General features: G+C 47.8%; 2 protein-coding genes and 1 non-coding gene across 4 annotated transcripts in view; 2 read left to right on the top strand and 1 right to left on the bottom strand.

Moving 5' to 3' along the window:
* The first annotated feature begins 1,334 nt into the window (after positions 1-1,334).
* On the top strand, positions 1,335-2,855 carry LOC146891795 (uncharacterized). Its single transcript, XM_085699696.2, has 3 exons — positions 1,335-1,992; positions 2,286-2,344; positions 2,722-2,855. Exons 1-3 carry the CDS (start codon positions 1,426-1,428, stop codon positions 2,828-2,830), a joined length of 735 nt encoding a protein of 244 aa, XP_085555822.2. The 5' UTR covers positions 1,335-1,425; the 3' UTR covers positions 2,831-2,855.
* LOC125405890 (small nucleolar RNA SNORA13) lies at positions 2,059-2,191 on the top strand. The gene has a single exon (XR_007233711.1). It is a non-coding gene; the product is annotated as a small nucleolar RNA SNORA13 (small nucleolar RNA).
* A 948-nt stretch (positions 2,856-3,803) lies between the features above and the next one.
* The window catches only part of Epb41l4a (erythrocyte membrane protein band 4.1 like 4A), a 200,599-nt gene continuing 194,017 nt past the window's right edge, over positions 3,804-10,385 (bottom strand). For both annotated transcript variants that reach the window (XM_048442513.3, XM_048442512.3), the window contains 5 exons: positions 8,214-8,261; positions 6,986-7,054; positions 6,098-6,208; positions 5,903-5,984; positions 3,804-4,312 (listed from right to left, as the gene is read on the bottom strand). In XM_048442513.3, the coding sequence (XP_048298470.2) occupies positions 4,184-4,312; positions 5,903-5,984; positions 6,098-6,208; positions 6,986-7,054; positions 8,214-8,261 (439 nt within the window). In that variant the 3' untranslated portion in view covers positions 3,804-4,183. The remainder of the gene's footprint in view (positions 4,313-5,902; positions 5,985-6,097; positions 6,209-6,985; positions 7,055-8,213; positions 8,262-10,385) is intronic.

The raw sequence follows: 10,385 nt of genomic DNA, 5'->3' as shown, positions 1-10,385 counted from the left end.
TAGTGTGAAGATAAGTGATCTAGGGCCTGTATCTGCTTCTCTTCCTTTTCAAACTACTTAGGAAAAGCAGCTAGGATGTTCCAAGTTTTTCATGCATACATTAAATGAATTGGCATTCATTCATTCGTTCGTTTGAAAAGCCAGGCATGGTGGCGAAGGCTGTAACCACAGTACTCCAGGAAACTGAAGCAGGGTATCCCTGTGAGTTCAAAGCCTGCCTGGGCTACAGAGTAAGAACCTGTTGCACGGTGTGGAGACAAGAGTGGAAAGGAGTGGAGGAAGAGGGGAGGGGAAGAGGAGCGGGGAGGATAGGAGACAGAACTAACTTTAAAAAGTTAGTTTAAAAAAAAAAGAGGATCCTCATTGCACCACACAGCTCATCTCAATGCCCCACCTCTCTCTGTAAGGAGTAACGATTTGGGTGCGAGGTGGTCAGTTCAGAACCTCTGCTTCATCGTGAAGTCCAGGGCCTTACCTCAGGAACCAGCCCTATAGGACTTGTTTTTGTCTGCATCTCCCCAGCGCACCCCTCCATCCGTTCCAGTCACGCAGACCCCTAGATCTTAGGAAGCTCTCCTGCAGCCTCCCTGTAATTCGCACCATCTGGCTACGAGGCACATACAATGACGCTTTTCTGAACTGAAATTTGCTGATTTTTTTTTGACATTTTATGTGATTTTCAAGTATTTGAAAGAATTTTAAAAGATCAAAGCGCTTTAGTAAAAATTTATCTGGATTATCTTTTATGAATGTTGGGTTACTATTTGAAAAGTTTTTATGTTTTATAATGTTGTAACTTGGTAATGTGAGAAATTAAAATTACTATTGTTATCCTCACTGTGTTTCTATTGAACAACGCTGGTTTTGTTGTTTCGTTTTCCCCAGACAAGGTCTCACTTATAAAGCCCTGGCTGACCTGGAATTAACTGAGTATAAACCAGGCTAACCTAGAACTCACAGCGATCTTCCTGCCTCTACCTGCAACTGCTGAGATTAAAGGCGTGCACCACAACCCGGCTTTCTTGACTTGGTGTGGAATGGTGTTTTGTTTTGAGACTGGGCTTCTGTAGCCCAGGTTGGCCTGGATATCACTGAATAGCACAGGCTGACCATGAACTCCTGACCCTCCTCCCTCAACTGCCTGGTAGTACAAGCGCTGGGACCCGCCTCGCTTTCTGGCTCTCAATGCTATTTGTTTGTCGGTCATCCAACACTAGACTGCAATACAGGGCGTTCACATCACGAATCCCTGTCATTTCAGAACCTGGAGCACGTGTGGACTCGCTGCTGGTTTTGGTTTAGCTTTTTATATTTCCGACCTTTCTGTTCCTTTTCTGGAGGAGGAGCAACATCCGGCGTCCCCAGCTCTGGGTCTGGGTTCCTCCAGCTCTATGTCCGCTGCTCCTCACTGAACAAACGCCCTGGATGGAAGGGGAGCTGGAGACACACGTAACAAAATCTCCTTATTATCCTACTTGCGGAGTGGGATGCGGGACAGAAGCGGTCCCACAACAGCAAAGTAACCGGGTGAGCTCCGGGCTCCCGCGCCCTCTTTCTAGGAAACCCGCTCCGCAGCCTCCCGCGGTGCACTTCTCCCTCCGGCCACACGGCGGCAGGAGAGCGCGCTGCGGCCGTGGTACAGTCCGCCCTCCCCCCTCATTCCGGGGACAGTGGGCTCTTCCAGCCGTAGAAAAGCATTGTGGGATCGCTGTCCGCCCTTTCTCCGTTCTCACGTGGCGCGCCGTGCGGTTGTGTTCGTGGCTTTGGCCTGGCGGGTGGTTATGGCATGGGAATCCGAAGTGTCCACGGCGGCTTTGGGCTGCTACGATCCCTTCCCGGCAAGTGGGGAGACGTGGCCGTGTGAGGAGCACGGCCCGCCGGACTCCTCGGAAAATGGGTCGGTGTGAGCCGAGGGCCGTCTGTGATGTGGATCTTCGCCGTCTGCCCAGCCGCACCACTGGGCGAGAATGGAGTGGCGATCGGAGTCGAGAGGTGGGATCGAGTACCGCTTTCCAGGCTTTGAGTCGGGATAGAGCCGGCCTGAGGCTCTGTTCATGTAGCCTTTGTGTTGCCCGTTCACTTTTGGTCACTAGTGAATGTGGTGTCAAAAAAGGCATAAATTAATACTTAGCATGCTTTTCTTACCCCGGACTTTGGTATCTTGGGTGAAGGAACCGCTTAAGTAACAAAGTCTACCCTAACTTATGTGGGGGCGGGGTGAATGGGCTGCCCAAGGCCGGCAGTGTGGTTTCTACTAACTGGTTCTTCACTCATTTGGCAGGTAGGTGTCTGAAGATGACCGACACTTGGGGAAGGACACACGGGAGCGCAAAGGTGGCACAAGGTAGGCTGCAAGGCACAAGTGTGGGGATTTCTAAGTTGGGGTGCCGTCCGAATTTTTAGTCTTAATTGGTTCGTTTGCATTGGTGCTGCTTACCCGAGGTTAGGCCAGAAGGCAGCTGCAGAGAAGATAGCTCTGCATTGGCTCATTTTTATGGGCGTTGGGCTGAATTTTCTGAGTACGTAGTATTGAACAGAAATGCGAATGTACATTGTGGCTTTCTGAATCTCTTTAGATCTGTGTATCGGCTAGAAAAGTTTGTAAGTCCACAAATTGGGGGAGTTTTACTAATACTAAAGACTGGTGGGGATTTAGGGATTTATGTGACGGAATACTTAGAACAGATGAATAAAGTGGTCTTTCGGTTTTTTCTCTTTTAGGATGTCCTTGATCGTTTGGAATGTGATCTTCAGAAACGTGGATAAGCTGAATTTCCTAAGAGATGTGACAAGACATTGCATAAGGGCACATTTTTGTAATAGGCTATGAATAAATATTTAATATGCTACTTTGAGACTTGTGTGCTAAATGCCAGATTTCCAGAGCGCCCTACTGTGGATTCCTATGTAACAGCCAAACTGGTAGCTAGATTTATGCTTAATTTCCCTTGGCTTAACAAGTACAGATTCATGATTGTATTCGGTACTTAACACTCCCCTTGGAGCTGAACTGGAACATCATGGATGGGAAGCTCGCTTTGAGATGAAGCCAAAGTCTGACCGAGTGGGAACCCCGAGGAAGCAGTCAGTGGGGGTGGGTGCCACTGCAAAGCAAAGTCGGGAGAACAGCATGTGTTTGCTGTTCTCCCTCTGCTCTGGTTTCAGAGCTGGGAGTGTCAGCAAGAGAGACAGGATAAACAGTAAGGAGGCCAGACCACTAAGGCTTGGGTTTTATTAAAGCAAGATCAGGAATAATGGGAGGGTGGTTCCAGGGAGGTGGGCTGCAAAGGGTGTCCTGTAGAAGCAGGTTAGAATTAGAGCAGAGAAAAGAGCGTTGAGACATCAGATATCGGTTAGAAAGGAATTCTTAGATTTAGTTTTATTTTTCTGTGTGGAAATAAAAGGCCACAGTTGTGGTTCCAGTGTTGGGGACAATTTGGCACTGTATCTCTGAGCTGTCTACCTCCTTGAGGGGTTGGAATGGACATTAAGGATGCTTCAGTTGGCCCTCAAAGGGATAGCTTGGCAGAGTTGAATTCCTGGGCTGTAGTAACTGTGAATGGCTACAAGAGGCAGATGAGACCCTGCATTAAAATGTAAAGAGGCTTAAGGGAACAGGGTTGCAAGGAGCCTAGAAATGTCCTGTAAGGGAGAAGCTGTGTTGCAGCTGCTGACAGCAATACCTTGTCCTCTGAAGGACAAGGTCCAAAACCTGGGTACATGAGTGTTGGGGAGGAAAGGAAGGCAAGGTCCAAACAGGCTTTTTTTTTTCCCTCAGAAAACACAAGACAAGGACACTTAAGTTCAAATCAACACTTAACAGCTTTTTACAATATTTGTAAATAACCATTGGGACTTGATGCCACAAAATACAATAATACAAACAGCTTTATGGGAATAAAAGTCAACAACAGTCTGCAGACCAGGAATCCAAAGGCTTCATGAGAAGTGTGGGTCCTGGCTGGGGTGAAGAGTTGGACGGGCTCCAGGGAAGACTGGCATCCAGTGAGTTCATAGGGTCCCTCCGGTCAGAAGGCTCCACAGCTCAAGAAGGCTGTGCATAAACCCTTAAATGCTCGTTTTCTTTCGCTAAAGACATGCCCGCGACATGTGGATAAGTTCTCTAATTCACAGTTTCAGAAGTGCCAGTGGCACAGGATTTCCACCCCCACCCTTAAGCAGGTCAAGTCTCTGTCTTGAGGCGGGCAGCCTGGACAGTTTTTATTGTTTTTGCTGTATGCTTTCCAGCCAGGTTGATTGTAGACAGCTGAGATTTTTCTTCAATCAGGCTGTCTTTAGAGCCATTTCTTCGCTAGAAAAACAATTGATGACAAGACAATGATCGGATTGAGTACTATTAGAAATAGACCAGAAGCTGGGCATAGAGGACACACTTGGATAATCCCAGGAAGAGAGCAAGACAATCCCTGGGCTACATAGTGTGGCCACATTAAATTTATTTTACGACACTGCAAGTTGTAATTAACACAGAGAAAAGTCTATGATAGTGTTTGAGAGTTTCCACTAGTTAACTGCAAAAATCAAACGTGTTTACTCTTGGTCTGACAAGATTCAGTACACATGAGTTTTATTCATTATTTAAAGACTTCCTTAACGAGGGCTTCCTTTTCTGAGCAAGGCCAGAGACAGCTAAAAGTTGAAACAGTTACTGTACAGTGTGGTCGCATAGAGCTCTGTCTTCTGGAACCGAATGGCACTGTCAAGTAGGGTGAGGAGCCTTGGAGATTTGCATTATCAAGAGGCTAATTGACCTACCTGAGCCTGGACATCATACCCAGGACTTTCTGAGTCGGGACTTGTATACAACCATTAATTAGGTCAGATGGAAACCCAAGGATGCCACCAACAGTGCTTCCACATCTCTGCCCCTGCCTCAGGGATGACCGGATTGGTTATGGCTTCTGTTTCAATCACAGGTACAAACACCTCCCGGGCGACATTCCCTTTGCTGCGGAGGTCAGCTACAACAGAACCTAGTTCTGTCTAACAGACCAGCTGTGCCTATCACCATTTCTCCAGCTTGGAAAAATACCTTAAAGCTCCCCTCCTTCCCCCCCCCCCCCCCGCCATTCTTTAAATCAGTGAAGCAATTATTCTCATCCTAGCTCCATGTGATCGCGGTCTCACCCTCCCCGTGCCCGCTGTCCGGGATCTTCTCGCACTACCTCTTCTCATTCCTAGCAGCTCTTTCGAGGCCGTGCCCATGGTTTTTGGACACATCCATCTGCTTTAGGATTTTGCATGTGTTTTTTTGTTTTTTTTTTTTTTTTTTGGTAAACAAAATGCGAGAATGGAGTTAAAGACTCATTGCTGGATATATCCAAAGGAATTCCTGAAAGCACAGGATGTCTCTCAAAATTCTCACAGTTGCTTCCCCTGTCTGTGCACACCTCTGACCCCAGCACACAGGAGGCAGAGGCAGGTGGATCTCTGAGTTCAAGGCCAACCTGGTCTACAAGATATTGCTGGATATATCCAAAGGAATTCCTGAAAGCACAGGATGTCTCTCAAAATTCTCACAGTTGCTTCCCCTGTCTGTGCACACCTCTGACCCCAGCACGCAGGAGGCAGAGGCAGGTGGATCTCTGAGTTCGAGGCCAGCCTGGTCTACAAGAGCTAGTTCCAGGCTACAGAGAAACCCTGTCTCGAAAAACCAAAAAAAAAAAAAAAAAAAAAAAAAGAATGTTAAAGTGTTGGGCTGGGCTGGCAAGATGGCTCAATGGGTAAAAACCGGTGCAGTTCAACCCTTATTACCTGAGTTCAAAGCCCATGTAAGACATCCTCAAAGAAGTTCTCTGACCATGCCCACATACATCATGCACACTAAATAAAATGCCTATTTTTTACAGTCATCAGTGGGACACCTTAAAAGCTCACTAACCTGATGCACTGTAGAGCCACCGGACCCCTGGGCGTCTGAGGAACGGGTCACTGGAAGTGGTGGCACAAGATCTGTTTTCGAGCTGCCAAAGAGAAAGCGTCAGAACTTGTGACCGGGACAGACCTCCGATCCTAAGCTCTGCCATGCGGGGAGCTCTGCGGGCTGCCGTGTGGAGCCGTGAGACTGGCCACTTACTTCACTTCCGAGAGAACCGACCGCTCTCCGTCTGAACACTGGGACCTGCGGTACTGCCGGTAGCTCCGCGGAGAATGTGAGTGCCTGATGCGGACCGGGTCGCCCTGAGTCCTGAGAGGGCAGCAAGGAAGCACTCAACAGTCAGAGCAGGAAAATGGGCAGCTTTTCCTGAATACTGAACTATAAAAGCAACTTTCAAACTGCCTTTGGTACTCTTGTTTTTATGCTGGAGGTGGAGTTTGTTCGGTACAGGGTCTTATGAAGTGCAGGCTGGCGTCAGGCTGGAACCCATTGCATACCTGAAGATGATTTAAACCCCCATCCTCCCAGCTCCACACCCCAACTGCTGGGTTATAAGCATGCACCTCCACACCTAGCTCAGACTGCTTTTTTTAAAAGGTCTGGAAACCTGAACCACCTCACAGAGGAAATAGCTCTATATTACCTTTCCTACCTCTTCCCTACATTAATCTTTGGTTAATGTACAAACTGAGACACTGCGTGGAACATAAAGAAAGAATGAAGTGTCCCCTTCTGTGCTGGTCTGAATGGTAATGGCCCCCATGGGCTCATGTTTGAATACTTAGTACCCAATTGGAACTGTTGGGAAGGATTAGGAGGTGTGGCCTTACTGGAGGTGTGTCACCAGGGTGGGCCATTCCAGTGTGCCTTCTCTGCCCCCTACTGTGGATCAGGATGAGCTGTCGGCTGGTCCTGCCACCCCTGATGTGTTGTCCCAGATCTAAGCTGGACTCTAACCCTCTGAAACTGTAAGCCAAACTAAATGCTTGCTTTCTGCAAGCTTCCTTGGCCGTGGTGTTTTGTCAAGGCAATGGAGATCAAGATCCACCTTCCCACTGATAAAATGGCAAAGACGGTCACACTCACTCTACTTTAGTGTACGGGATCTCCTTCAGCTGCTCTTCCGACAGCCCAGACGGGTCCACAAGTTCCTTCCTAGGAGGGAATAAAGCAATGAGGTGAAAGCTGTCGGGCCTGCATACATACTAATACTGCTCACTCCCAATTGACAAGCTTCCCCCTTCTGCCCTTGTAGGACTCATGTATGATGTGCAGGGAGCTGAGAACTAGAACACCTGCAAGGGAACATGGGAGAACCCCTTTCCTGTAGCTCTTTCCCTCCTTTCTGTACCCCCACCTTCAGGGCCCCATCTCCCCATTGGTAAACTTCTCTCCTGTGCCAGGGTCTTTCCTTCTACATGGATTTGCTTCTCTTCGTTTTCCTTTGTAATCGACAGATCCTAGCCAAGGTACAGTGACAGACAAGCTAAGTGACCCTGGAGAGGAGGAACTGGTGCAGCCCCTGGGCAGCTGCTCGTATGTGGCACCTGACACCATTGTCGGTATCAGACAACAAAAATGAGCACGGGGACCTGCTGAGCTGTCAGACCAAGGCTCCCTGCAGTGGCACTGGTTTTCCTTACAGTCAATTTAAAGCCGCAAGTATCATCCTGGACATAAGGCTCAGCAATTAGGAGCACAGGCTGCTCTTGCAGAAGACCCAAGTGTGGCACCCAGCACCCACATGGCAGCTCACGACCATCTGTAATTCCAGTTCCAGGGAATCCAGAGCCATCAGGCATGCACATGGTGCATATACAAACATGCAAGCAAAACACTCGTGCATGTGTGTGTGTGTGTGTGTGTGTGTGTGAGTGTGTGCGTGTGTGAGACTGAGTGTGTGTGAGTGTGAGAGACTGTGTGTGTGAGACTGTGAGAGAGAGAGAGACTGAGTGTGAGTGAGACTGTGAGTGTGTGTGAGTGTTAGAGACTGTGAGTGTGTGTGACTGTGTGTGAGTGTGTGTGAGACTGTGTGTGTGTGTGAGAGAGAGACTGAGTGTGAGTGTGTGTGAGACTGTGAGTGTGTGTGACTGTGTGTGAGTGTGTGTGAGACTGTGTGTGTGTGTGTGTGTGAGTGTGTGTGAGACTGTGTGTGTGTGTGAGAGAGAGAGACTGAGTGTGTGTGAGACTGTGAGTATGTGTGTGTTAGAGACTGTGAGTGTGTGTGAGACTGTGAGTGTGTGTGTGACTGTGTGTGTGAGTGTGTGTGTGTACTATATACACACTGTACACACGGGGGAGACCCAGTACTCACTGAATGTGCTTCCACAGCTCTTCTTTTGCTTGGATATCTGGACTTCTTCTGCAAATAAATGAGACAGCATTCACCTCTGCAACATGTGTCCTCCACAAACCTTAAGAGTTACCGGTAATAGTTCTGTGAGGTCTTACTTGCCGTTTGGCTGTTGACAGGACACATGAGCAGCCAGAGCTGTGACAATGACCAGTGAAAAGACAGTGGGTAACTTAATTACCAGTGTCACTGAAAAGCTCACATATTTGTGCATAAAAAAAATGAGACATCGCCAAAACTTCATTTATGAAAAAGCCTAGAAGCCAGGATGGGCAGATAGAGCTACAATCTCAGCGTTGCAGAGGCAGGAGTCTCACCACAGGTTTGACACCAGCCTGGCCGGCCAGTGCTCCACAGCGAGACCCTACACATCACAAGCAAAAAATACACAGGAAGAAAGGAAAGAGCTTAGAACTTTTGGGGACATGTGTACAGACCCTTTCTGGGTATAGCTGGACAATGGACAGTGACCAGGGGCTCTGGTTTCGGATCTTACTATTACTTTTTATTACATTTGTTTATGTGTGCACACGTGTGCGTCATGGTATGCTCAGGACAGTCTGCAAGAGTTGACTCTCGGCTCTGACCATACTGGTCCCAAGGATCTAACTCAATTCTTTGGGCTAGGCAGTAGGCACCCCTAGCCTGCTGAGCCATTTCACCAGCCACCCACTTTTAAGCATAACAGAACTCACTTCTGTCACCCACTGTTAAGGCTCTCAGCGTGATCTGTGATGACCTAGCACAAGCCACAGCCATGAGGGGAAGGCACGTGGCCCAATAACGTCTCCCCTTTTATATGACGTCTCAAGCTGCATTTCTGCACCGAAACTTAGGCCAGAAGGGACAGAGCCAATCTGTGGCTTCCACTCAAGCCACTGCCTTTCCCTGAAGACCTTCTTGGATAGAAATCACACCATCATGTTTAAAGCCCTAGAACAGGAAATCTGAAGCCACCACTTGTGTTCAAATTCTCCATTGGGTCAACTGTGAACCTCCATTATAGCAAGGAAAAGTCAATTATTTCCGTCGTTGTCACAGAATGGGACTCTTCCATACCCTCAGGATCTGATAAGAGGCCCAAAGAAAGGTCCTAAACCCGAACAAAGAGGCCAAGAGTTTAAGCCCCTGACAAACCCTTCCCTGTGGAATTTTACACTGAGGTTCAGTATCGCTTCCAGCATACAGTATCATCAATGCTTTCATTTTTCTCTCATGCATTCTGGCAGGGCCTGCCGAATCCACAGACTACAGGAAGCTATTTACTTAGCTACAGAATTTACTAAACGGTTTCTCCTTTGCGTGTGTGGATTGGGTAGGGGAACAAGAAAAATCTGCTCTTTCGGTCAAATCAAAAGGAGTGAAATGTGGTAAGGGATGGGGGACAAAGCCTGGGTGTGTGACCACAAATGGGGTTGACCATTGTTATATAAAACTGTATGTTCAAAAAAAAAATCATACAAATGGTTCCAGAAGGTCTCTTGAGCAAAACCTGCCTTTTCTGCACTTTGCCCTTCTGACCCCAGGGTAGTCTGTCAGCCCATTTAACGATACTAAGAAGGGGCAACTATTTCAGAGACCTAAGCTACGCTTCCCCTTCAACATGCTGCGTCAGCACGCAGTTCTCACCGGAGGCCACGCAATAGTCTAGCATAAGCCATGTGGGTGGGCGGTCCCGACCCAGCCACAGAAGCAGCAAGATGTGACTGCCTCGCCGAATAAGCTACCGAGCCACGTGGCTAACACAGACAAGAATAATGCGCTAATATACGTTGTAAGAGTTAATAAGAAGTCTGAGCTGCTAGGCCAATCGGTTTATAACTAAAAAATAAAAATAAAAAAGTATGTGGGAGAAGACACACTGCACACTTCTGCTGGTGAGCTGTTCTTTCAGGAAAGTGCTAGAAGTACCGATTCGTTATAGGGACTAGCTGGAGGACTAGTTAGCTCTCTTCATGTTACAGGGAGGTGCTGGAGGAATGGTTAGCTGTCCTCACAGTATGTAAAGGTGTTAAAGGACTAGTTAGTGTTGATTCGGTGCTTTTCAAAAGTATATATCTCCATCTATACTTATGCAATGATTCAGCTTTAAAACAACTGGATAAATTAGTTTGGACAGATTAGCTTGTAATC

Source organism: Myodes glareolus, chromosome 13 (assembly GCF_982192425.1).
Source record: "Myodes glareolus chromosome 13, mMyoGla1.1, whole genome shotgun sequence".
Taxonomy (NCBI): Eukaryota; Metazoa; Chordata; class Mammalia; order Rodentia; family Cricetidae; genus Myodes; species Myodes glareolus.
Note: the sequence above shows the minus strand (reverse complement) of the source record. Positions and strands in the feature narration are given on the sequence as shown.